Source organism: Lagenorhynchus albirostris, chromosome 1 (assembly GCF_949774975.1).
Source record: "Lagenorhynchus albirostris chromosome 1, mLagAlb1.1, whole genome shotgun sequence".
Taxonomy (NCBI): Eukaryota; Metazoa; Chordata; class Mammalia; order Artiodactyla; family Delphinidae; genus Lagenorhynchus; species Lagenorhynchus albirostris.
The window spans coordinates 131,727,007-131,754,048 of NC_083095.1; the positions used below are offsets into that span (position 1 = coordinate 131,727,007).

General features: G+C 50.1%; 1 protein-coding gene across 3 annotated transcripts; it reads right to left on the reverse strand.

Moving 5' to 3' along the window:
- Positions 1–9,397: 9,397 nt before the first annotated feature.
- UBL7 (ubiquitin like 7) lies at positions 9,398–23,537 on the reverse strand. Of its 3 annotated transcripts, none has more exons than XM_060170057.1 (11): positions 23,468–23,537; positions 21,447–21,659; positions 19,757–19,876; positions 16,255–16,337; positions 15,160–15,244; positions 14,552–14,609; positions 13,691–13,824; positions 13,382–13,431; positions 12,969–13,136; positions 12,260–12,382; positions 9,398–9,647 (listed from the first exon to the last, which is right to left on the reverse strand). In XM_060170057.1, the coding sequence occupies exons 1-11, from the start codon at positions 23,505–23,507 to the stop codon at positions 9,510–9,512; spliced, it is 1,212 nt and encodes a 403-aa protein (XP_060026040.1). In that variant the 5' UTR covers positions 23,508–23,537; the 3' UTR covers positions 9,398–9,509. The 3 variants fall into 3 exon arrangements, with proteins under 3 accessions (XP_060026040.1, XP_060026049.1, XP_060026058.1); XM_060170066.1 differs by having other exon boundaries at positions 23,418–23,488; XM_060170075.1 differs by lacking the exon at positions 23,468–23,537 and adding an exon at positions 23,328–23,460.
- Positions 23,538–27,042: the final 3,505 nt, after the last annotated feature.

Consider the following 27,042-nt stretch of genomic DNA (forward strand, 5'->3'; position numbering starts at 1 on the left):
AGACACACACACCTAGCTGGACTCGATTCACATACTGCAGACACCACCAAAGACAGGGAGCAGGCTGCCCTGGCCCCAGCCCCAGCTCCAGCCCTCTGTCCAGCTCCACAGCCAAGAAGAGGTTGTCACCGGGAAGTTCTGCCTTACCATTCCATATTTGGTTTCCAGCTATCCCTTCTTTCTTCCCTAAGTGCTCCTAAGATACCCCAACAAGCCAAAAGGTGAAATCAGGATGCCTCCAGAGATAGTGCAGGACTAGGTTCCTGGCCTGCTGGGTAGGGCCAACAGCTTCATGATGCCCAGAGGTACACTGCCACAAAGAGAGGGAGGCTGTGGACAGTCGAACAGCCCCTCCCCAGTCCTATACCCAAGCCTGTGGCCCTGAAGCCAGCAGCACGTCCTGGCCCAGGCTGGCCTCCAAGAGTGACACTCTGTTTCCAGCCTCATCTGCTGAACTTTATGACCCCCAGTGTCTGCCCTCTCTGCAAGGTAAGCAAATTAAGAAATTGCCTGCCCTGCCTTTAAGAACTGAGAATTCAGAATTGATGATAACACTGCCCACGTGCACAGCAACTCACAACACACAACCCACTTCCACCTACATTCTCCCTGCCGGTCCTACATTCTCTCCCTTAGTGAGCGAGAGAGCACATCCCTATATTAGAGAAGGAAATTGAGGCACAGGGAGGGAGAGAGATCTCCCCAAGCTCAGCTGATGGAGCCATGATGGGAACCTGGGTTTTCTGACTCCAATAGCAATAGCTAATGCTGAGGTTACTATGTGCCGTGAACGTTTCATAGCTTCGTTTTAATTCATTTCATCTTCGCAAGCTTAAGAGGTAGGTGCTATTATTTGGCTCCTTTTGCAAACATGGAAACCAAGGAACAGAGAGGGGATGAGATGTGCCAAAGGTCACACAGCTCATTAGTGAAGGGCTGGGACTGAAGTCCAGGCAGTCTCTCTGGGGCCCACACCCTTATCTTCGATATCATAATGCTCTCAATGCATCGCACCCTTCCGCTACTGCCTCCTGTGTGTGGCTGGATCCAAACGATCCTCAGAAAGACCCAGACAGGGGCCCAGGTTACCAGGTGCTGAACAGGAGGGCAGGTCAGGGGCTGGGCTCAGCCTCCCAAGAAACAGGGCAGCAGATGGAAACTGGGGCAGGTGCCAGGGAATTTTTTTCCAGGCTGGGGTGAGGGTGACGGGGTAGTGCTGAAGACCGTCCCACCTCATGTTCAGGGAGGGCCTCTGGCTGGGCTCCTCCATGCTCATCTCAGCACCTGCTTCACCCCAATTGACACCCCGAGCCAGCCAATCTAAGGGCAAAGGGCCAGCACCAGATGGCAGCCCACTCCTGGTTGGCTACAGGCAGCCAGGGGAGGTGAGAAGCGAGCCCGTGAAAGTGATTTGGGACAGTAACTCTATAGCGAAAGAGCGCAGCTAGAGTAAGGGCATGAAGGAGAACGGGTACCCAGGGTGGGGAGAGCACAGGGCCAGTGTTTGGCGTGGACTTGCCTGCCTCAGGTAGCACGGGGAAATCAAACCAGAATGGTGTAGGTGGTGACAGGAGCCTGCCTTCTTCACTGGGGCCCAAGGCTGGCTTTTGGGCCTGAACCAAGGACAGGGGCACAATCCACACTCAGAGTCAATGATGGGAAATGGATCAGCAGAGGAAGCAACAGATGTGGACGCTGACAGGTCTGAGGGGGAGGCACAGTCCTGCCTTCCCCTTCCCTGCCACTCCACATGGGGGGAATAGGGGGAGGAGGCTGTGAGAAAGAGATGATGCGGGGGCTTCTATCTAGGAGAAACCTACCTCGTAGAGGTCTTCCCTGTGGGCAGTGGAGGCACAGCCAAATCCAAGAAGCCCCTTGGGGAGTCAGAGAAATGGACACACATAGACCTGAGGTCCCAAAGCCGCAAGAGGCCCTGGAAGCCTTCCCCAGCCTTCCAAGTAAGGCCTTTTAGGGCCATACTCAGAGCATTCCTCACACTCCAGGCTTCCTCTGACCCCTCCTCGGCCCTGATCCCATGGCTACACCCGGTCTTCAAAGGAGTGACCCACCCCTAACAAGAGGCCTGTGGGGGGTATAAGGAGCCCAAGCCCACGACAGCCCCTTCATGAAGCCTCAGAGCTTGGTGCCCACCTAGGACCTGCAGCTACTAATAATAGCCAACTCTTCCTGTCCCCCCATCACCACCACCCATTGCAGGGGCAGAGAGACCAGGATGATCTGTCTTCAGGGCAGCTGTAGACAGCTCCAGCCCTGGGGGCCATGGGAAAGTACACTCAGTATGACAGCTGATTTTTCAAGAGAAGCTAAAAATGAGTTTTTGTGGAAACTCCCAATTTTAAAATATTTGCAAATCATTCAAAATTAAGATATTGATGGTCATGTAGGCCACATCTGAGAATTCCAACTTACTGTGTGCTCATGGTGTGTAGGCCCCTGTCTCACAGGCACAGGCATGGTCATAATAGCCTCAGCTACCACTGGACTTGGCCCAACTCATGAAAGACCATGTAAAGGCTCAGGGCTGGACCAAGCGAGGCACGCAGAGGAAACCACCTCGGCTCATACAGACGCTAATACCACATCTCACCCTCTCAGTGGTCTGCCCACCCCTAAACCTCTGACAGGATGTCCCCTCTAGTGCCTGCCCCTCCCCTCCTACCCCAGGCTTCCTTCCTTCTAGGCCAGCTCAGAGCCACCCTAAATGAAGAACTTCTCAGAATTGCCACCACCTTTCTTAGCTCTGAGGGTCAATACTTCCCAGCAGCATCCCATTCCTGGATCTCTGTCCTCTGTCCTAGTCATTCTAGATGCATTTTCATTTGACTGGCCCTACCCTAAACTGCTAAGATCGGAGTCTGGCCAGTCAAGTTGAGAGACAAAAAGTAAAAATCCACAGGGGGATATTCAGTGATGAACAGAAGACTGGCAGAAGAGAGACCTTTTCTCCTTCTGTCAGGGCACTCAGCTCACTCCAAAACATGGTAAGTCCTCCCATGGCTTCCAAGGGCAGCCCGGTATCCCTAGCCCCAAAACTCTGCCCATGTCACTGGGCTTGTGGCGGGAGTGCCACCTGGTGGCCACTTAAGAACAGAGTCTTAGCAGAGACCAAGTGTGTAGGTAACACAGTTGACCCTTGAACAACATGGGTTTGAACTGCGTGGGTCCATTTACACGTGGATTTTTTTTTTTTTAATAGAAACTACAGTGCTACACAGTCCTATGCCCGGTCAGTTGAGTCCTCATATGCAGAACAGCAGTTTCCGAGGGCAGACTGTAAGTTATACGTGGATTTTCGACTGCACAGAGGGTCAGCACCACTAATCCCGCTTGTTCAAGGGTCAACTATATACACTCCCAAGCCTTTCTGGAGACAAACTCCTCCCTCCACTCCACCCTACTCCCTCTCCTGCCCGCCCCACTCAAAATCCATCTCTGAGCCTCCATTCTCAGTGCCCAAGGCCTGAGGCAGAGCAGGATCTTGTGGGAGTCATGCGGAACCCATCAAGACTAACGAAGTCTCCTGACCAGATCAAGCCCCAGCTCGATCACTGACCAAGTTAAGCAAGACCCTACCCCAGGCCAGGCCTCCGTTTCTTTGTTTACAAAATGAGAAAAAGGAGCTAAATCAGCAGTTCTTCTATCTCCTATCTGGACCAGAGTAGACAAAGCTTTCTCATTCTATCTTCTGCATTTCCTTCTTGTTTGTAGGCTGAGATAAACATGCTTTTAAATCTCTGGAGGATGGACGGTGTCGCAGGACCCACCCAATTCTGATGTGATCCTTGGGCCTGCTGGGGCCACCTGAGTGAGGAAAAGAAAGGCATGTAGACATGTGGTTTCCCACAAACAGTTCACTTTTTCATGGATACCGTGATCCAAGAATCCCAATTCTTGGGGTCAGAAGTAACTCTCAGAGGTCATTCAGTCCAACCTGGGAGCCCCTCAAACAGCCCTTTTGGACGTCATGTAGCCTCTGCTAACATACCTCCAGTGGCGATGAGCTTAGCCACAAGGCAGCCTTGCCCCTCTTGTTTAGCTCGGACACAAAGTCTTCTTCCCCAGTGGAAGACTTCTACCCATCGGTCCTAAATCTATCCTCCAAGGCTACACAGACCACGTCTAATCCCTCTTCCTGGAATAGAGCCCTTCAGGGATTTCAACACAGAGGTCATGTCCTTCTAAATCTACTTCTTTTTCAGGGTAAATAACCCCAGTTCCAACTAGGTCCCCCGTGGGGCTTTGCTTGGTCTCTCTAATCCTGGTTGGTTCCTACAACATCATCAGCCAGTCATTTAACAAACTTCTACTGAGGCTCTCCTAGGTGCTAGGCAGTCTGGTTTATGACCATCTCCTTCAAAGGTCGGTGTCAGATCAGAACACAGCACTTAGAAGAGAGGTGGAGGAGTAAAGGGCTGGAAAGGTGGAAAGTAAAGGGCTCCTATTACAGCCCCTCCAAAGGCACTGCCTCCTTGGGCTGAGACACGGGGCTGTTAAATCCTGTTGATCTTAGCCTAGGGTCATCCTTGAGCCATTCCCATCTATCAGCAGTGGCTTTCTGAGATACTGGCTGAGAAAGATTGAGTGTGAATCTGGGTTCAAGTGGGGAAGAAATGAGACCCCATCCTGCAGAAGAGCAAATGGTTTTCTAGTCCCCACCACAGGACCTCAGTGTCCCTGTTACTCTCCCTCTTGCTAGGGATGCCTAATTGTCAGGATCTGGACTCTTTCGGTCATCTAGAACATTCACCAGTCCAGCTCTGAGTGCCTTGGCATCTCAGATATACACATTGTCAACATCCACTTATATAAATTGAGGGGAAATATCAAACAGGACACAACTGAGGCTCCAAGAGGTTAGGTTCTCTGTGGAAAAGAGACCTACAGCTCAGTCAGTCTGACTTAGAAGCCCGATTTCCCTCCAGGACTCAAGCTGCCACTTCCAGGAAGGATGAGTGGTGAACAGACCCTCAGTCCCTCTGAGTAGCTTCCGACCTGCCAGCCAGGCACAAGGTCCCAGGTGGGTGCACTGATGAAACTGTGCTGATACAATCCCACCCAAGTCCTAGAAAGACCAGTTTCCCAGCACAGTCACGTCCGGTTAACAGGAAGCACTCATCTGTAAATGGGGATAATAATGTTTACTTTTCAGGGTTGTTATGAGGATCAACTGAGATGGCATATTGATGCCTAGCTCAATGACTGGCACAGAGAGGGTGCTTGATAAGTGAGCACCATTGCACTGCATTGCTGTGAGCCGCTTTTGCCAAGGTAGAATAGGGCAGTGCCTGGGTCTCTGCAAAATGCATTTCAAGCATAGAGGCCGAATTCTGTCACCAGCAACTGCAGAGGCTACAGGAGCCAAACGCGGCTGAGCCCAGGGAAACCAGGGCACAGCCAAGCTGACCCCACCCCAGCCCAGGGCCAGAGGGGGTTTGCAGAGGCTGGGTAAGCAGATAGAGGGAAGCCTAAATACCACCCCCCCACCCCCACCAAACATTCACTGCCAAAGTCTGTGGCAGAGGCAACAAGAGGCCACCTCAGGGTAGGACTCAGAGCTTGGTCGGGGGCCCAGGCCATATGGGGCTGAGGCAAGGAGCAGAACCGGGGCCCATGTGCCCAGCAAGCTGTGCCAGCCCAGCCCATGCCAGCCCAGCCAAATCTGAGTTATATCAGGAGAAGGGATCTGTTCAGAAAACTCACCCATCTCTGCATATTTGCATGTTCTATTTTGGGGTCTCTTCCTTTTTTTTCCCCTTAGCTTCCTAGAAAAGTTCTCGTGATCAATTCCAACTTCACCTCTGCTGAACTGCAAAAGCTCACTCTCAATCCCATCTCCCCTCCAACCACCCTCTCCCTGGAAAGGTACTCCAGAGTTCTCTGCCCTCCCTGCCTCCACCGCTCCCACCTACTCAAGGCCTCAACCCCTGCAACTGAGCTCTGTGATACATCCCCAAGGTCACCATGGCTAAAGGAGTCAAGTCAAAGGTCAGCCCCTGCTCACGACGTTTCTCTGTGGCATTCCACACCACTGACCATGCCCCACTGTCCAGTTCTCTGCACTCCGTCAGCTCTGATGACCTCTGCTCTCGCCTTCCCAGAGGCAGCACATCTCCCCCTTCCACGCCCATGCCCATCAGGCACTATCTCCTAGAAAGTCTAACTCCTTAGTGGGCATCCCTTTTCCTCTACCTTTCCCCGGAAAGTTGGATTCCCTTTGCACTTGACACAGGCCCAGCCTCCAACTTGAAACTTCCTGATCATTATCTCCATCCTAGAAACTTCCACCTGTCTACAAGACATCCCCACCTGGCCGTCCCATGGCACCGCAAGCTCAGTATCTCCCAAACTGGTCTTGCACTCCAGATCCCACCCCCACTCCCTCATTCTTGCTACACCACCATCTACCCAATCACAACCTGCCTGCCCCCCCCATCGAGTCCTTCACATCTCACCTCCCTCTCCTCCTCCAGCTCCCCCACTGCAGCTCTAGTCGAGACCCCCACTGTGTCCGATCCGGAGGCAATGGGCCTCCTAGCTGGTCTCCCACTCCCAATCTCACTTCCCACAAATCCAGCCTCCACGCAGCTGTCAGATTCTCTCACACACGAGTCTGGTCCTCCATTGCCCTGCCTAGAGCCATCCTAGGGGTGCTCTTTGCCTTCAGGATGAAGCCCAAGCTCCTCAGCCTGATGAGACCCACACACCGCCTCCCACTTCTCCACACTCAGAAGGCAGCAGCGGGAAGGGTGCCGCCTCTGGAGTAAGACCTGGGTTTCCAAGGCCGATTTGCCCACTGCCCCACCATAAGACTGTGCACAGATGATCTCACCTCTCCTCCTTGGTGTCTCCATCGGATAAATGGAGGTAATCATAACACACTCACCTTTCCCGAGATGTGCTATCAACACTAGCTCCTGAAGTCTCCCCGCCCCCCCCACTCCTCTCCTTCCCAGCTGCCACACTGCCCGTCACACACTGTCAGTTCTAAGAGGATAACAGCTTCCTCGCTGGTCTCCCCTCCTCAAGCTCGCCCCACTCCCCGTCTATTCACACACAGCAGCCAGCTGCCTTTCTAAGATGCAAGCCTGACTCTCTCCCCTGATTCAAATTCTCCTGTGACTTCCCACTGTCCTTAGGATAAGTCCAAACTCCTTGCATAGCTGAAAGTGATCTAGCCTCTGCCTACCTTGAAGTCCACCCTCACACACAGGGCTCCAGGAGCTGTGTCCTCTCCTCTCCCAGCCCACCCTGCACGTACACCTCCCTGCCCGATTCCTCCTCACCTGCTGTAGGTCTCAAGTCAGACGCCACCTTCTCCAAGCAGCTCTCCCTCACACACAGCCCCACCCTAACCCAAGTGAGTGCCCCTTCCTATAAGCTCCAAGCCCACAGGATCTGCCCGGCCCACTCTCATCAGGCTTTAGTGTAAACATCTGTTGGTCTGTCTTCCCAATGGCATGGCTCTGTGAGAGCAAGGACCTTGTCATGTTTACCTGGCACAAGGCAGAGACTGAATGTTTGTTGAAAGGGTAAAGCAGACAATGGCAAGGAAGGAGTCCTTGGCCCATGGAAAGCCCCAGGCTCGGCGGAGGAACTTACCAGACTCAACATATATTATTTAAAACTTGGCTACAGGAAGCAAAGCCAACATGCCAAGACCCTGGAGGAAAAAGCTGACAAAGAAGGGAAAGCGAAATCGTGGGGACAGTTCAATTCTGGGAAACAGTATAACTGGTACTTGGGAGTCAGTTCCAGGGACAGGGCAAGGTCACCCAAGAGTTTCGCAGCATAATGGGCCGGGGGAGTTAAGGAGCCCCCGCACAGTCCCTGGGGGCAGGGTGCAAGTTGCCACAGAATGGAAATCAGCCCTAGGCAGGCTGTATCACGGGCACGGGAAGGGCTGTGTCAGCCCCATTTGACCACGGCAGGCCTGTGAGGATGGAACTGGCCTTTATTTCCATCACAAACCAGAGACATCAGGTTCAAAGAGCTTCCTGGTCTTTGCTCCTGACCACGAAGAGGCAGCTGGGTTCCAGGCAGACCACCGAGGCACAAAGAGACCTGGCACCAAGAAGCCTGGTGAGCTCTGAGTCTCTTCAGCCTATTCAAACACCCCTCAACGTTAACTCTAGGATGGAGAGGGACATGTGGAGACTTCACATTTTCTGGCAGGCCGCTATTCCGGATATGGCCTGCGGTTCAGGCCATGTCTGGAATAGGGGGGCCTCCCAAGTACCTCTCTTTAAGAGTATCACTGATAGACTGGTGGTCATCCAGAGAGAGAAACAGGACGTGCTGGGGACCAAAACCAGGAGGACAGGTCAAAGGACAAATGAATGGCTACCACTCTCCTGAACTCACGGAGCCCAGCTCACAGAGCAGAGGGAGCAGGCCTGTTCTGTGTGGTCCTTCAAGACAGAAAGGGGGCCAAGGGGTAAACGCTCTGGGGAACAAAGGACAGAGCAGGCAGTCCTTATCAGTGGTAAAACTTCTGTCCCAGGGGGTGACAAGCAGAAGACGAACGACCGTGATTGCGGATGCTGTGGATGAAACCTCTGGCAAAAGGACACAGCAGGAGCAGACCTCTGAGCAACTTCCCACTGAGACACCAGCTGAAGGATTGTTTTCCTGACAAAGTAGTCAAAGCACATGAAACCCACTCGCTCAACTTGGACATGTCTGCGACGTGCCAGGGAACACTGTGCCAGGGGAATGAGAGCCCGGGCAGATGGAGCAGCAGCTCGGGGGTTCGTGCCCTCTCTTCAGTATGAAAGCTGGGCCCTGTTTGTGTTGGTGGTGTTGTTTAGTATTGTTATTTAACTGCTCTTGTATTTACATCTTCAGGAGAGAGAAGAGGGCCCTGCCTCCTGGCATGGCTCTGAGGCCTGGATTCTGGCATCATTACAGAACAGGCGTCAAAGAGTGCCTGGTGAGACTAGGCCAGGGGAGGGACAAGAAATCTTTTGAAAGCCTTTGGGAGAGGGAGCGATGTGGAGGGTGAGCTTCCCCGACCTGCTGCCCCGGAAGTCCACCTGGCCCCTCCTGAGACCGGTCACCTCAGAAGCACAGCCTCTTCTGGCCACAGCTGTAACACAGCAGCCACATGGAGACTGGGCAGCAGGCCTTGGGCACATCCTGAGGATGCCACACCCAAATCACCAAAGGCTCTGGGGGCTACCACTGGAAACTTCTGCCAAAATACCAGTGTGGGCATCACGCAGCATCTCAGGATGTGGATCTAAAATTCTCCACCCAGGGCTCAGAAGCAGGGACCAGCTGTGCTCCCTGATGCCACGGCACCAAAACCTGCACACTGCTTGCCCCACTGCCTCTACCATCTCAGATCAGCCAGAAAGGCCAAGCACTGGGCAAAGCAGAAGGTCGACCATCAGGTGTATTGGGGAGAGGAGGGATGGGGCACCTTCAAGAGTGCTTCCCATGGGCAGTGGCCTTGGCAGTTTGCTGGGGGCTCAGGAGGAGCAGGGAGTTCATGGGGCTCCTCCGGCAAAGATGAGCTCCAGGGCCGCTTGGATGTCCCCGCCAGTGGCTTGCAGGGCCCGCAGGCTCAGCTCATCATCCTGGATGCCCATGTCACGCAGCTGCTGCAGCTGGGGCTGCCACTGACTCTGCAGAAAGACAGGACAGGCAGAAGCTGTTAGTTAGGCTCCTGCAGTGACTTGCTTATGTCTGTCCTTTCAGGGGGAGAGAGAAAGGTGGGTTCCCCCAGTAAAGTTGCTGATGTGAAGTTCCATACAACACAGCGCTTCTAGGAGAACTACAAGAGAGGCCTGAGGGTTTAGAGAACAAGTTACAGTAAAAGTCTTTCCAATAAAAAAGGGGAAAATGTAACATAAAGATCAAAAGAGAAATCACAAAGTACTCAATGCCTAAATTTCAAAAGATTAAGTTTCTTTCTCCTGCTGTATGTATAGACACACACACAAACACACACAAACGGGTGGGGGGGTACATTTTTAAATTAACTTCGCTTTTTACTATGATACACAGTGAAAAGTCTCGCTCTCATCTACTCCCCTCCCCACCCCGATAACATATTTTATTTTCTTTGAAGAAATATGAATATATATTCCTATATTTACCCTTTCCTTACACCCCTCCTTTTTTTTCCCCAACATATTAATGTATCCTAGAGAGCTCCCTATGCCAATACATAAAGAACTTTTTAATAACTGTATAACATTCCAACTTGTGGATGTCCTGAAATGTACAACTGGGCTGTTCCCAGTCTTTGCCATTACAAACAACACTGCAGCGACTGACTGTGTACAAATCTCATCCTCTACATGCATATACATCTTCAGGATAAATTTCGAGAAATGGGACTGCAAGGAATTACACAGCTTTAAGGGCCATCTGTACTTCCTTCTTCATGAATAGTCTGTTCATGTCTTTTGCCCATTTTTCTATGGCATTCTTGGTCCTAAACCACAAGAACTTCTATAGTTCAGGGAGGTTTTGCCCTTTGTCTGATACGTGCAGATTTCTTGCCCGGTTTGTTATTAGCTTTCAGACTTCGCTTGTTTTTTTTGTTGGTTGGTTGGTTGGGTTTGATTTGCTATGCAGCAACGTTCACATTTATTAACTCAAAATATCTTTTACTCTTTATACAATGGTTCCTCGATTTTGACTTTCAGCTACGAAAGTCCTTCTCTACCATAAGGGTTTAAAGAAATTTCATATTTTCAAAGCTTCTCTAACCCATGCAGAAGGAAGTGCACACCTGAGGGAAAAGGCTGTGTTCACACTATGGGAAGGAGAAGGCAGTGGGGATGAAATGCAAATTCAGAGAAGTAGGCAGGCAAGGGTGAGGATGTGCTGGGCTTTTAAAAAACCGCACAAACCAACTCAAACTCATGTTACAGGCCAGGGAGACACATGAAAGCTTCTGAGCTGGAGAGCAGAGTGAACAGGCATCAGGATGGGGAAGATGAAGGAACGGAAAAGACCAGCTGTCCACGGGTCTTGCTCCCGTTCCCCTCACTGTCGACCAGGGCCACGTGGGCTGCCGAAAACCACACGGGCCTGACCCTGTCTCTATCACTAATGGCTTGATGACCGTGGACAAGTTCCAGAAATGACCTTCATGCCCCAGGCTTAGGAGCAAAGGAAAGAGAGTGAAGCAAACAGCCTGTGCACAGAGGCATGCAGTACAATGTGGACCCCTTGGGTCATGCACCTTTGGATCAGCAAAGGTCAATCCATTCTACCACTGGGACCTTCTCCCTTAGGGGCCTGGCCTTGATCTTCCCGCCCTCTCTCCATACCTGGGTGCCAGGAGTTGGCGTGTGAGAGCTGCTCTCCGGAGTGCTGGCCAGGGCCAGGGTGGTGGCCAGCTCCCTCTGGGTGATAGGCCGGGGCCCGGCAGCTCCACTGTACCCCAGGGAAGCTGGGCGGGAGCTGGGTGTGCTGCTAGCTAAGCTTCCACATTCCGCGAGGCAGGGGAGATGGTGTCACTTGCTGCTTAAAATCTTCCACGGCTCCCTGGTGACCACAGACAAGACTAATCTCCTTACGCAGGCACCCAATGAGGCCTTCACACTCAGGCTCCTGCTCTCCTTTACTCTGGCTCCATCTCAGGATCTTCTCCACAAGGACACCGCCTTCTGGGCTTGCCTATTTGAGTTTTGTCACCTGTACCTCCACATTCACTCAAACAGGTGGCTGTGTCTACCTGGACACCATGTCCCCTCAACCAAACACCCCTTCCCTGCCTGGCTAACCTCTAACTAATTTTTTGACAGTCAGTCCAAACACCCCTTCCTCAGAAAAGGTTTCCCTGACCTAGGCCCTCACCTCAAGCCTGGGCTGGGCTTCTCGCCCTGTTGCTCCCTCACTGCAGCAACTGCCTGGCACCCCTCCATGGAAGGGATGAGCACTGGCTCGTCTCTACCCCAGGAGCTGGACCCAGGCCCGGTATATACATGCTCAAGGCTCAGTCACCGCTCACAGAATGGATGAGTTGTCTCTTCAATTAAAACTGCCACAAGTATTCAAGCCAGGTGGTCAGCGGAGCCAGGCCGTGGTCACTGGGTGCAGGAGTGGAAGCCACAGGGACAACTGCCCGTGCTGGGAGCATCCTCTCCTGTCACACTGCCACGCCCCAGCTGTTCCTGGAGCAAAGCAGGCCAAGTGGGAAGGGCCTCCAGAGAGCAGAAGAAAGCTCAGTGTCCAAAGTAACTAAGAAGCCATGTGAACATCAGGAGTGGGGAAGACTGACCTGAAGGCTGGGCTGCCCGGAGGCCTGCAGCGCATGCTGGAGAGCTTGGCTGAAGAGATCATTGGTGATGGGCGTCCCTGACTGGACGCCGGATGACACCGGGGAGGTCCCTGAGGAATGGCCCTAGAGACAAACCAGGGTCAGCGCCACGCTCAGAGACACCTCAGTCTCCCAGCACATACCCACTGCTGTCACATCACCCAGGGTGCCCCTGGGTGCCCCACGACTGCCTCCCAGCAGGGGCCTGCATGAGACAACCACACAGAGGTACCCAAAAGCTCTCTATGTGGGCGGGAAAGGTTCTGTTCTCTTTTGCTCCAGGGAGATGGAATGGAGCCCCCGACCTAGCCTAGGACCCAGCACTGGGAGACATGGCCTTGCAAGCTGGAGTGACCGTCACCAGGAACGCTTAAGCCTGTGATGTCTGGCCACTTTCAGGGACAAGTAAGGGTGTCTTATGTGACGGAAGGTTCTTCCAAAGTGCTGGCAGGAGTTAATCAGGCCCGTGATGAAATCAGGCCCAGACTTCTAAGCCCGAAAGGCTGGTGACGGGAGGTCGCCTGAGCTGCAGCGGGAAACCCACCAGGCTCCAGGTAGAGTTCGGCTCAAAGCAGATCCAGCACCAGGATCAGCAAAGGTCAATCCATTCTACCACTGGGACCTTCTCCCTTAGGGGCCTGGCCTTGATCTTCCCGCCCTCTCTCCATACCTGGGTGCCAGGAGTTGGCGTGTGAGAGCTGCTCTCCGGAGTGCTGGCCAGGGCCAGGGCGGTGGCCAGCTCGCTCTGGGTGATAGGCCGGGGCCCGGCAGCTCCACTGTACCCCAGGGAAGCTGGGCGGGAGCCGGGTGTGCTGCTCGAGGGCGTGGACCTGGCGCTCTGAACAAGAGAGGCACCAAGCATCAGGGAAGCAGCCTGTGACCTTCTCAGATGAAGCCCACCCCCGTTCCAGGAACAGTTCTTGGGGAACCTCCCCAAGCTGCCAGGTTCAGACAGCAACAGTATGACATAGCTGGGTCACCAAAGGGCCTCCGATCACCTCCCAGCTGGGGCGTGCCAGGTCCCAGGGAGAGGTGCATCCCCAGCGCCATCTCCCCCAAATGGCAGGCAGCCAGGCCACTTACTGGGTGAAAGTCATCCTCATCATCAGAGAGCCCTTCAAACAGGAAGCCACCTGGAGGAGGGAGAACAGATTTCAGGAGGAAGAACAGAGGCAGAGGCGCAGCTCCAGAATCTCAGCTCTAGTTACTCTCCAAATTCGTATTTTCATCTCTCCCCTTGGAAAATTACAGGACAGATGCACTCCTTGACTCAAATTGAGAGTTCCCAAGGAACGCCCTCTGCCAGCACTATACATAGCTGCTGAGTAAAGCAAACCCCTGGACCACTGCCCGCTCCCGAGGGGGCCTGCGTTCCACTGTCCTGGGGCTCACCTGGCATATCCCGGTACGAGCTGGAGGGCATGCCCCGGGAAGAGGAGTCGGCCCCCGGCAGCGGGGTGCTGCCTGCCACCGAGTGCAGAACCAAGACAATGGCATTGACCAGGGCCGGGTGAGCAGGCACTAACCTGAGATGGGGCAGGAAGAAACCCAAGTGTGACTAAGAAGGAAAGAGCACCCTTGGCCATGACAGGAATTCTGGGTGCCCCTAACAACAATCAAGTCACCCACGCCTGCCCTTCAATTTCCCAGTCTTCAGCACCTCCCTCCAGTCGGCTTGTGCTCCTGCTGCTCTGTCCCCAGGAACAGAAAGGCCTTCAACCCCGGGCACCCCTGCAGATGCTTCACCTTCCCCTCTGGCAATGCATGATGGGACATGCACAGCCCAGGAGGCTCAGGGGTCAGTTTTTGGTCTGGACCCCACCACTACTTCACTGGGCAATCTTTGACAGGTCCCTTCTCTTTCCAGGCTTTGGCTGTTTTCTTCACTTGCAAATAAGGGGACACAACCTCTACTATCCCTTGCAGCTCTAAAATTTTGGGATGTACGCACCTGTGTCTTTCCCAGCTTAAAATCCTTCAAAGGCTCCCTAATATCTACTGAATGAGATCTAAAGTGAGCATGGCCTGCAAAGCCACCTCCCTCAGAACGCTGCTTCATCCCAACATCTCTGCATGCCCCCGCCCTTGGGCTTGTTATTCCCCCCATAGCCCTTGCTCCTTCTCACCTCCTGACACATTTAGAAGACAGATTTGGGGGATGGGCTGCAAGAGCAGAATCCAGGGCAACGATTAGGTTTCTGGCCCAACCATGAGGAGAGATAGGGGTCCCCTTAATAAGATGGGTATACTTACGTATCAAGCATGTTGGGATCAGCAAAGACAGAGAAGAGGTCCTTGTCCTGGAGAACCCCTGAAGGAGAACAGGGCTCACCTCAGAGACTGGAAATTTAGCCAGATCCAGTGGGGAGAAGAGACTTTCAGGCCTCAGAGCAACCGGCTTAACAGGGACGCAAGACTACAAAGCAGCCCTCACGAGAAGAGGGGGAAACAAAGCCCCAGCAGCACAACCACGTGCTCTCCATCTTGCTCCCTACTTGCCCCCTGCACTTAGGTTACATGCTGTGTACCACTACACCAGCCTCTTTTCCCCTTATCTCTGGGTTCTTCCCTTATCCATCAAGGTGTGCAGGAAGTCTTCCCTGATGGCTGTGGTTTGGGCTAACAGCTGCCCTCACATGGCTTCCTCATAGTCTCATTTCTGATGTCAGGCCATATTTTCGCTGTGGGACTGACAACTCTTGGAGGGCTGGGTGTACGGAATACATCTGGATTATTCCCCCTCCAGCCACAAGACCAGTGATTCTTCACAAGATGGTCAAAGGTTCTTTAAGGTCATTGCCTCCTCCTGGTTTCTCCTTCTCCAACAGCTCCTATTTCCTTAAGCTCAGCCTTGCACTTACCAAGAGCAATGGGGTCACTGCTGAGGCCTGGGGTGGCCACAATGATCTGATCCAGAGATTCCTTATTGCTGAGCATCTTAAAGACCTGCAAGAGAAGTGGGGAGGGCCGAGCACTCCAACTAGCTCAATGCACTCAGCAAATACCCACACTCTGCTGAAGTACTTCCTCCCTCTAAGTGCTTGCACATACACAACCGCAATGGGACAGTAGCCCCAGGAAACAGATGAACCTCTTTTTTCTCTGAGATCATGGCTTACTGGAGGGGAAACAAACAATATAAAAGCAAGAGCACAATAAACCTTCAATCTCTGGTCTTTTCCCCCATTTACAGTTCTAGTGCTTCTAAAATAAAAGCTCTCATTAAAAGCCCAATAACAAAGGTTTCTCTAGATCCCAAAAGTTCTTTTCAATCTCCACACAATTACCATTTCACATTTATATATATTGGGAAGTTTGCAGCTGTATTAATCTTATTTATTTATTTATTTATTTTTTGCGGTACGCGGGCCTCTCACTGTTGTGGCCTCTCCCGTTGCGGAGCACAGGCTCCGGACACGCAGGCTCAGGGGCCATGGCTCACGGGCCTAGCCGCTCCGCGGCATGTGGGATCTTCCCAGACTGGGGCACGAACCTGTGTCCCCTGCATCGGCAGGCGGACTCTCAACCACTGCACCACCAGGGAAGCCCTGCAGCTGTATTAATCTTGATTATCGGCTCTCCTATAGAAAGACATCAGTGCATTTTCCCAGTCAGGAAATCCTGGTAAGGAGTGGGGGGCAGGCAGTTCAGCCAAAGTCAAAGAATGAGGCCCAGCAGAAACAGTATATGCATCCTTTGCTGTAACCATATTCATTCCATGAGGCCAATGTCAGGAGAGGTTGTATCATTATCATTAGAGGGAATCAACAATGCCTAGCTGAGAGCCTCTCTTTGGGGGAAGATAGGGCTCTACTGAGACCCACAGACATGGCAAAAACTCCCCAAGGAACTCTTGGGAGCCTTGGCAACCGGCTTCCAGCTCCCTCTCTACACCACTTCAACCCCTCTCCAGCAGTCCTGGCAAGCATCTCGCAGGGGGCTCGGCACATACTCACCGCCTCCCTGTAGGAGGAGCTGCTGTGCAGGGCAGTGTGCAGCACCCGGAACTCCCGCAGGGCAGCCACTTTGTCCACAGGTTCTGGGGACAAAACACTCAGTTACCCTACAACCCGGCCCTGCCCCTGCTGCAGACGCACAACATCACTTCAGCAAGTGCCCAGATGCAGGTTCCCTTCCCTCATCACCCCACTAAAAATGGGCACCCGATCAGAAAAAAAACATTTACGCCATAGATGTGAAAACTGCACTCTCATTTAAGTATCTTCAGTAGATAAACAAATTCAAGTTCCAGCAGAGGGGAATCTTACCACATGAAAGAGACTGTTCTGATCAATATCCCACTGCAGGAGTTCTAGGCTTTTCACATTTGAAAAGGAGGAGGGTATAAGGAACTCAGCAGACTTTTGTGCAATGATTTAAAATAAGTGCTGCAAGCCATCTGAACAATATGGAGCTATGTTGACACAATATGGTAAGAGAAAGAAATAGAACATAGTTGTATGCGCATTCTCTAGTAAAACTTTGTGATGTGTGTCAGTGTGCACGTGGGCCAAGGCTGGAAGGGAACAAGCTAGGGTGACAGGATCTGGGGTAACTCTTTTCTTTTGGATATTTTCTTTCAGGCCTCTGTAATATTATTTTGATTAAAAAAAAACAAATACAACAATGACCAAGAAAACACTGTACTCCTAGGGTTCTTAACAAACTCATCACATGTCCAAAAACAAGCATGTCACTGGGACTCAAAGCTCCTTTTTGATCTTTGGACACAATGACTCATATATATGGGAAAGTTTAGCAGTTGTCTTAGTTTTACTTGGTCACTTTACTATTTAGGACATCAGCCCATCTCACAGGTAAAGAAATTTGGGTAAAAGAAGGGGGAGTAGGCAGGAAGTCCACCCTCGGTCACACTTTTAAAAAGTGTGGTGACCCTCACCCAAAACGGCTACTTGTGATTATATGGACTGTGTACTGCCCAACTCCAGACGCACCATTCCCAGAGCAAGGTGAACAGCACCCCTAGGGTTCAGTGTGGCAACCACATCCTTACCTACAGCTCTAATCATGAGGGTTGTCTCTTTTGAAAAATATTCACCTCAAGTAAATTACCTAATATATTCATTCAACAAACCTGTGCTAAGCATTTACTCCATGGTTTTGGAGTAAATCTTGTTTTGTGCAAGGCACAGGAATACAGAAAGTGAGAGTCCCTGCCATCAAGGAACTTAACAGTGGGAGAAATGAGACTGAATTAAACACACACACACAATTACAAAATACCACGCTGAGGACTTCAACAGAGGCACGGACCACAGCAAGGGCATTAGGAACATGGAGGCAGACAGCCATTACTGAGAGGGAGGCCCACACAGAGCTGCCTCCCAGAAGAGAATGTTTGAGAGGGATATTTAAGGTAAAGCAGATGTTTACTGGGAAGAGAAGGTATTCCAGGCCTAAGTGAGAACGAGTGCAAAGGCATGGAAGAATATAAGAGGTGCTTCAAAGGAACAGTAAGTCGTTCTTGGTGGCTGGAGCCCGGGGTACACACTCCTGCTCAAACAGCAGGCCTAAGTGAGATCCTAAAGGAATTTGTAACCCTCTGCAGAGAACCACCGAAAGGATCCAGGTGGGAAGGAAGAAACTGACACCTTTTCCTCCTACAGGATCTAATCTGGTGGGAGATAAAAGAAATGTGCTTGCTTTTGGAAGAACACTCAAGGATAAAATACCTAAAATGCTGTCACAAAAGTTTGTTTTCAAATCCAAAAGTTTATTTTCACCTCCCAACAAAAAGTCCGTTTGTTTCAAAAATAAATCTCCAGGCAGAAGGAGGGATGAAAAGGACTCAAAATCTTAAGCCCACAATCAGCTAAGAGTTATGCTTGTCTCTTTAACATCACTGGGCTAGTTTCACCCTTTGGAAGTGAGAGGCAGCCAGCTCAGTGGAAAGAACACGGGCTCTTGAGCCAGGAAAACCTGGATTCACATCCCAGCTCTTACATTCATTTTCTAAGCAGGTGACCTTGAATAAATACCTTTCTAACCCTCTTTTTCTTGTCTATAAAATGCTAATGCTGTTACCCTACCCTGCTGAGCCACTGTAATGATTAAATGAGATATCAAAGAGAAACAATCTGGCTGGAAGAAGCAACAAATGCTACTTTCCTTCTGTCAATCCCCTCCAGCCAAAGATCAGAGGGGTACACCTACAGTTGAGCAAGTTGCGTTTACTGCTCTTACAGAGAGAATGCCACCACGAGAACCATGGGGCATCTCAATAAGAGGGAGTCAAAAGAACTTATAGGATTTGGGCTTTGGTTGGGTGACTTGGCGGGTGAAGTTTAAGGAAGCAGGGTTTTGCTCTGGATTAGAGGCTGTCAGGAAGTGGGGTGATTTTATGATCACGTATCTTAATAATTCTTATATAGAAGGAAGGAAAACTAGCGCAAGATGAAAGCTGTAATTGGTAAAGCAGCAGCAGTAATTCATAATAGCCAGGATAGAGGGATATTTGGTCATTTTTGTGGTTTGGACAATGTTCATGTTTTTGTCTCTGCTCAGAAATGAGAAGAATCTTGTTTTTGTCTTGATCCATTACAGTCCCAGAGTGAGTGGCCTTGTAGATGCTGGTGACCTGTGAAACTGTTCATGTTTCAAGGCCTAGGTGAAGGCCAGGCCAGCCCCCAGATGTCAGAGACTGCCTTTCTCTCTCTCACTTCCCATCAGGGTACAAAAGAAGATCTCTTTGTCCTTTATGTTTAGAATTGAAAAGAGGAAAAATTTCAAGCTGATAACCAGTCAAAGCAATCATGAACATTATTAAAATATGTCAAACTGCCCGTTTCTAACAAAGCTAATCTCTTATACAGCTTAGCCTTATCTTTGGGGAGGCTTTTAAAACACAGAAGCAAAATTTAAATTCCAAGCAGCACCTTTTATTAATAAGTCAAAAAAGCATTAGAGGCTTTGTATGTTTTCTCCAAGAGCTACTTTCATACCACTCAAATATTTTCAAACTTCAGGAAAATAAATTATCAGTATAGCAGGAGTGAGGTGACTGAACAAATCACCGCCTGCAACAGTTTGTGCGAAGATTTGCTAACATGAGAGCACACTACAGCATTTAGAGGAAAGCAGGGAGTTTCCAGCTTTTTTCTAATGAGAACAACAACAACAATAACAAAAATACAAAGTTCACTCCCTAAAGGAATTTAAATAGACACTTCCTCCCCACCCCATTAAAACAGTGGGTAATGAACTTAAAAGTAGAGAAACAAATCCCTTTCTGTTAGTGGCACTGGCAGCAAGATCAAAATTGTACTCTGTTAATCAATGTGGTCTAATCCAATAAGTAATAAAGATAGCCTCTATTATCATCTCAGTAAATCACCCCTTTGTTCCACCCAGGCCCTTGCGTCAAGAACACACACAGACCCTCCTTCCCTTGTAGATATTACAGAAGCCCTGCCTGTCTAACAGACAGCACTCTCTCACCTGGTTTCTGATCAGGCTCAGGCCAGGACTTGCGCAGAACATGGACTGTGGACCCAGGCTGAATGCCATAGAAGTCAAGGGTCTGATCATCTTTTAGCTTCCGGCCACAGTAGATCAGATCTAAAAAAAAAAAGAACTGTTCATTTATATTTTGCTCCTCAAAACAATTTAAATGATTTTTGTCCCCTAAGAACCTTATCTTGATTGGAAGATAGCTAGAGAATGATATATGCTTTTAAAAGTACTCTTACTTAATAAATACATTTTTAATTTTTTTTATTTGGCTGTGTTGGGTCTTCGTTGCTGCACGCAGGCTCTAATAGTGGCGAGCGGGGGCTACTCTTCCTTGTGGTGCGCAGGCTTCTCATTGCGGTGGCTTCTCTTGTTGCGGAGGACGGGCTCTAGGTGCGCGGGCTTCAGTTGCTGTGGCATGTGGACTCAGTAGTTGTGGCACACAAGCTTAGTTGCTCCGTGGCATGTGGGATCTTCCCGGACCAGAGCTCAAACCCGTGTCCCCTGCATTGGCAGGCGGATTCTTAACCACTGAGCCACCAGGGAAGCCCAATAAATACATTTTAATAACAACGGTTAGCGAGCACAAACTGATAAAACACAGAAGCTATGCAGGAAACCTCTATAGAGCTTAACACCATGGAGACTGCTCAATTTAAATGAATGGGAAAATGCAACAATAAAAAAGGATGAACCCCATATTTTTATGACTGAAAACACACTTTTTGCCAGCTTATACCATTTTGTCAGTTTATATGACATTGAGTTTGTAATATAATTTAATTATATTCACTTTCACTGCCGGGGCCTGGGTTCAATCCCTGGTGGGGGAACTAAGATCCCGCAAGCCACGCAGGGAGGGGAAGGAAGGGAGAGAGGGAGGGAGGGAGGAAGGGAGGGAGGGAAGAAGGAAGGAAGGAAGGAAGGAAGGAAGGGAGGAAGGGAGGGAGGGAGGGAAGAAGGAAGGAAGGAAGGAAGGGAGGGAGGGAGGAAGGAAGGAAGAAATTATACTTAAATTCCTTCTTCCTCCACTTAGAATGCCCTTGCCATCTGTCCTTTTTCACTGCCTTCCCTCTAACCAACCAACCAACCAAAAATCCTTCTAACCACCCCTTAATACCCAGCTCAAATGCCACATACTGAGGGGCTTTCCCTAGCCAGCTCCTCCTTCCTAACCTAAATTCTTTTTTTTTTCTTTTGGCTGTGCCAGGTCTTAGTTGCAGCACGCAGGCTTCTTAGTTGGGGCATGCGAATTCTCAGTTGCAGCACGCATGCAGGATCTAGTTCCCCGACCAGGGATTGAACCCAGGCGCCCTGGATTGGGAGCACGGAGTCTTACCCATTGGACCACCAGGGAAGTCTCCCTACCCCAAACTCTTGCTCTATCAGAGAAATAATTCAACAATGTCATAGTTAAGGAATGTTGTGATAAAGTAGCTCAGTATAATGAAGGACTAAAATGGCAACAATAGTTTCATTATGATTTGTGTTTCTATTCACCCAACAACAATCACTTCCATTATGATTTGTGTTTCCATTCACCCAACAACAATCAACTCCCTGGAGTGTTAACACTAGGAGACAAATCCCAAACTCTTAATTTACCCTTTAATTCCAGAATTATTCTCCCCCAAAAGAGATCAGAGCAGCAGCCCATCCTTAGTCCACAGAGACTCACCGATCAGTTCGGGGTCTGGAACAGACTCCTGGAGTTTGCCAGCAATGAGCTGCTTCAGAAATGAAATACTATAGCCTCCCAGTGAGTATTCCCCGAGCTCTGTCTCTGGCAACCGAAGAATAGATTTGGGGGCAAGTGGCTGGTCAGCCAGCTTCACCGCCAGGTGCCAATCTGAGAGAGACATCCTCTCTCTTTCGCGCTCTCTCTTTCTCCCTGTAAAGGAACAAAGCCTTAGTGGTTAAAGGACAGACCACCACCCTACACCGCCCCCACCCCACCAGGGGGCTGAATGAGAGGTAATTCAGGGTGACACTTGGAAAAGCGCAAGATGCAGCATCAGGAGGCCAGAACTAGAACCTGGGGTCCTCTCTTCACTCATCCTATGACAGACAGCAAGGGACTTCAGCTCTCTAAGCCTCAGTTTCTTCAGCTTTAAAGTGGACATAAAAATGTCACGCCAGGGGCTTCCCTGGTGGCGCAGTGGTTGAGAGTCCGCCTGCCGATGCAGGGGACACGGGTTCGTGCCCCGGTCCGGTATGATCCCACATGCCGCGGAGCGGCTGGGCCCGTGAGCCATGGCCGCTGAGCCTGCGCGTCCGGAGCCTGTGCTCCGCAACGGGAGAGGCCACAACAGTGAGAGGCCCGCGTACCGCAAAAAAAAAAAAAAAAAAAAAATGTCATGTTAATAGGAATGCTGTGAGGTTCAAATGAGATCATCCAACACTCTCCCTTATGTACATTCCGTGTTTCTTCATCAACTCTTGCTTTAACTACCACACAGCTTTACAACAAGCTCCCTGCCTCTGGCCTCTCCCTACCAAATATCCATGCTGCCACCCAAGCCATCATTTTATTTTTTATTTATTTATTTTCGGTACGCGGGCCTCTCACTGTTGTGGCCTCTCCCGTTGCGGAGCAACAGGCTCCGGACGCGCAGGCTCAGCGGCCATGGCTCACGGGCCCAGCTGCTCCGCGGCATGTGGGATCTTCCCGGATCGGGACACGAACCCGCGTCCCCCGCATCGGAAGGCGGACTCTCAACCACTGCGCCACCAGGGAAGCCCCCAAGCCATCATTTTAAAACACAGATCTGATCAAGTCACTCCTCTGGTTAGAATCCCTCCAATGACTCCAGACCACCTCTATGAATAAGTCTAAACGGCACAGCCTGGCTTTAAAAGACATTCACAACTGTTCTCTCTGCCAGCCTTCCTCTTCAAGAGCTCTGGGCTGCCCCACCCTCCCCAAGCCTGGATTCAAAACAAAGCTCTCCCCCACTTTATACCTCCACTCATCTGCTAACTCTGCATGTAACTCCTCTTCTCTCTTCCATCTCTAAGCAAACCCCCATCAAGACCAACCCAAATACAACCTCTCCTGTCCCTTCTCTCTTCCCTCTATTGTTGTCATATTCCCTCATGGCAAAGGGTTACAAATATCTATTTACTTCTCAATCTCCCCCGCATCCCATTCTTAGAGGCTCTTGAAAGCAAAGACCAGAATTTTTGGTCGCTACTGTCCCAATGCCCAGTACTTATGTGCCCAGAAAATGAATCAAAAACCTGAGGGAAGAACCTTGTAAGGCAAGATAAGCCCTTGCTATTATCATTATTGCTTCCAAAGTGGCTTCTTTGTAAGAGGAAACAAAAGGCTTCAGAGGCTGCCCAGCAGACCCTAAGGCATCCTCAAACCGTCCATCTCCAGGTTTATGGCAGGGAAGGAAATGGGGCTTTTAATCTACCATATCTCATTTAATCCTCACAACTGTTCCCTGAAACAGGAATTCTCATTTACATTCTACAGACAAAGGAACCGAGATTCAGAAAGGTGAAGTCAGTGGCCCAAGGTCACTGATAGTTTATATTGGGACAGGGACACTACCTTTTGAGTAAAGACCCCACCGCTCCCACGGGACCAGCTAACTAGTCAACAGACGTCGAGCCCGCGCGACCCAGGACCCAGCGCCCTCACCCGTCCCGCGGAAGGAACCCGGCCGCAGGGCCGCCGGTGTAAACACTCACTCAGGTCCTCTCGCCGGAAACAGGAAGCTCCGCGCTGCATTCTGGGAGTTGCAGTTCCTACTGTGGCCCCCGCCCCTTTATAAATAGGCAGCCTGCAAGTGGCACTAGTTGAAAAGCTTCCGATTCCAGGGAGGGCGTGGCTCCTCCGCGGTTTGAAAGTTCCGGCGCGAGAGCGTCTTCGTGCTTCCGTCGGAGAGGAGTCTAGAGCTGTCAGTGTTCCAAGGCGCGGGTCACGAGAGCGGGGCTTGGCGTGAGGTTTACAGCCCTGCGATTCCCCCACTGTCCTGGGACGCATGCAGAGTCCTTCGGTTACTCCGGGTCCTTACAGCGCCGCAGGTGGGAACTCCCACTGCCGGGCTCTTGGGCACATCGCGGACCCCGGATCCCCTCCTGCCTCGACCCTTCGCTCCCAGAGGGCCCTTTCCCGAGCGGCCTCTTCAGACACGCCTCAACCTTGCAGCCGTCACCAGAAAACGGCCTGCCTTCGGGTGAAGTCAGCCTCTTCTGTGCTTCTCGCCTCTGGCTTCTCGTGGCGACCCTACCTTTGAGGGCATACCAGGAGCCCAGCGATGACTTCCTCCAAAAGTTGGTTCGTAGAGAGAAGTTACCAAGCCGGGTTCCTCTTACGCCCCAGCATGCAATGGTGGGAATCAATTCGGGGAGGGCAATTTCCGCTGAATTCTTAGAGAAACTGCATACAGTATTCCCTTGGTATCCGCGGAGGCTTTCTCCCAGGACCCCCACCCCCCACCCCGTGGATACCAAAACCCGCGGATACTTAAATCCCTTATATAAAATGGCATAGTACAGTCGGCCCTCCGTATCCTCGGATGCGGAGCCCGCCGGTACCGAGGGCTGACTGTTAGATGCGCGATTAGAATAGATGGTGTTTGCACAGAGGTTAGGATTAGACAACTATTCTGACTAGACTCTACTCGAGGAATTAATTCAAGAACTAAGGAAAGCAAAAAACAAAACAAAAAAAAAACACAGGTGAATAAAAAAATAATGAGGTTGGTCCTAGCAACTAAAGGCTGATCCGGTGTGCACAAACGTAAAAGGATGACTCTGCAACGTCCCAATGTACAGCCTGGGGCAGCAACTGTGAGCAGGATAGCTTGACTGAGGAGAGCAGATAAACTGCAGGGTCTCGGAGGGCCTGACACTGGAGGCTAGTCACTCCTCTGCTCTTCTAATACGGGAGATTTTCACGAAAGTCTGTCACTGTCTTCTTGCTGAACCCTAGGTTCCTCATAGTTGTCCCCAAAGTAGCCTCTCCCCCATCCTACCCATTTTTAGATATAACCTCTCTTTCAGAAATCCTTCCTAACTATCCAGCCCTCTTTAAGCTCCTTCTTCTCTTATCTACTAAGGTACTTGCACCTGAACCACATACTTTAGTGTTTTATTAAACTTTGTTCAATACTGTGCCTTGACTGCCTGCGGGAGAAGACAGGGACCCTGTCCTCATCTGGTTTTCCTCATAGCAGAACTGAATATACTAGGTGCTTATGAGTTTCTTGTTTTGATTCATTTCATTATAAGCTCCATAGGAGAATAAGCAATGACTATCTTACCCTCCACTTTATCTTCAGCAGTTGACCAGGACCTGGCACATAGTAGGTGAGCAATAAATATGTGTTGAATAAAGAATTCATTTACCAAATGTGGCTGTCTTGCTGTAGCTTGTTGCCCCCAGGAAAGGAGGTACGCCTCTCTGAGTTCTGAATTGTACATTGTAATGATAAATTATTAAATGAGTAAATGAATGAAGGAATAACCCAGGACCGAACAGGTTCTTTGGGAACCAATTTACCAAATAGGTGCGGTGGCCAGATGCAAGGGTCAGGTTCTAGATAAAATTAGAAGTCTGGACACAAGACAAATGACCAGACATGGTAAAAAAGAAAGTGTCCAGGCCCAGTCCTTCCGTCAGTCCATATTTGGAGACTTATACCCTCATTAGCTTTCTCTGAGAAAGTGGTGGACAATTTCTCATTAAACCTTCAAGAGACTATTTGCCCAATCATTTGCTATTGGAAAACAAATTATGAGAGTGCATATTTGGGCTTCCCTGGTGGCGCAGTGGTTAAGAATCTGCCTGCCAATGAAGGGGACACGGGTTCAAGCACTGGCCCGGGAAGATCCCACATGCCGCGGAGCAACTAAGCCCATGTGCCACAACTACTGAGCCTGTGCTCTAGAGCCCACGAGCCACAACTACTGAGCCCAAGCGCCACAGCTACTGAAGCCTGCGTGCCTAGAGCCTGTGCTCCGCAACAAGAGAAGCCACGACAATAAGGAGCCCGCGCACCACAACGAAGAGTAGCCCACACTCACAACTAGAGAAAGCCCGCGCACAGCAAGGAAGACCCAACACAGCCAAAAATAAAAGCAAACAAATAAATAAATTTATTAAAATAAAAAAAAGAGTGTACATTTGCATTTTTAAAATAACTATAAAATTAATATGGGGATTTCTGGGTCTGGCAAGACAGCAAATGAAAATCATCTGTAAGTACTCCTGCTACAAACAAAAATGTATAAAATAATACATCTTAAAAATCACGTAACTGTGGTCACAGGAGAAATAGGAAATCCTCAGATGCTAGAAATGAAGAGGTAACTGGAAAAAAGCAGTGAGCTTTGGAAGCTGCTGAGCACCTTTCCAGAGAGAATAGTGGTCCTGGAAGCCTTGCTTGGAGATTTTTCTTTTAACACCAAAACATTGGGCTGGGCCCTTGAGCAACTGAAACTGATACCACTACATAAAGTTGAAACCTTTAAAAGATTTGCATGGTGGTCCAGTGGGTAAGACTGCACTCCCAATGCAGGGGGCCCAGGTTCGATCCCTGGTCAGGGAACTAGATCCCACATGCCACAACTAAAGATTCCACATGCCGCAACGAAGATCCTGCATGCTGTAACTAAGACCCAATGCAGCCAAATAAATAAATAAATAAATATTTTTTAAAAACTAAAAGATTTGCCTCCTAAGTAAAAGGGCAGAGTACAAAAAACCAAAAGCCCAAACCCATGCATCAGCACTAAGAGAAGATAAGAAAAGTTCTCTGCTTGCTATGAAGGCAGGTCAGTGAAAGGGGAGCTGATGTGTGAAAGAACAGTCTTCCCTGAGAATTTGAAACCCTAGACCTGTACTTTGTGTAAGTTTGTGGCCAAACTTTCCCAGAAATGTCCAAAATTGGTCCCTGGGTCTGCATTTTAACATACAGTTAAACTAGGGCATTCTATTAGATGAAAGATTCAGTGGCAGGAGGAAATGTGTAGTCAGTGACTTTTGGGTGAGTGAAGTTGACTAGCTGGCCTGCTTTTTTATTAAGGGAGAACAAGGCAAATAACATGTCACTTGAGGTCTACAATTTAAAATTTTTAATCCAGTTCATTCTTTTACAGAAAGCAACAAAAACCAGATCTGTATGAATAAAAAATATAAAAACTAAAGACATGAAAATAAAATAAGTTAGCATGCTCAACGTTATCTTTGTTTTGTTTTGGCCATGGTGTGTGGCATATAGAATCTTAGTTCACCAAACAGGGATCAAACCCGTGCCCCC

What these genes read in the sequence shown, in the direction of transcription:
- UBL7 (XM_060170057.1), bottom strand. Translation starts at nt 23,507, where the DNA reads ATGCAGCGCGGAGCTTCCTGTTTCCGGCGAGAGGACCTGA. An exon ending in GATCCCAACATGCTTGATAC is followed by an intron (nt 13,825 to 14,551) that starts GTAAGTATACCC and finishes GCCCCATCTCAG; the next exon opens with GTTAGTGCCTGCTCACCCGG. An exon ending in CGCCAACTCCTGGCACCCAG is followed by an intron (nt 12,383 to 12,968) that starts GTATGGAGAGAG and finishes GTTTGTCTCTAG; the next exon opens with GGCCATTCCTCAGGGACCTC.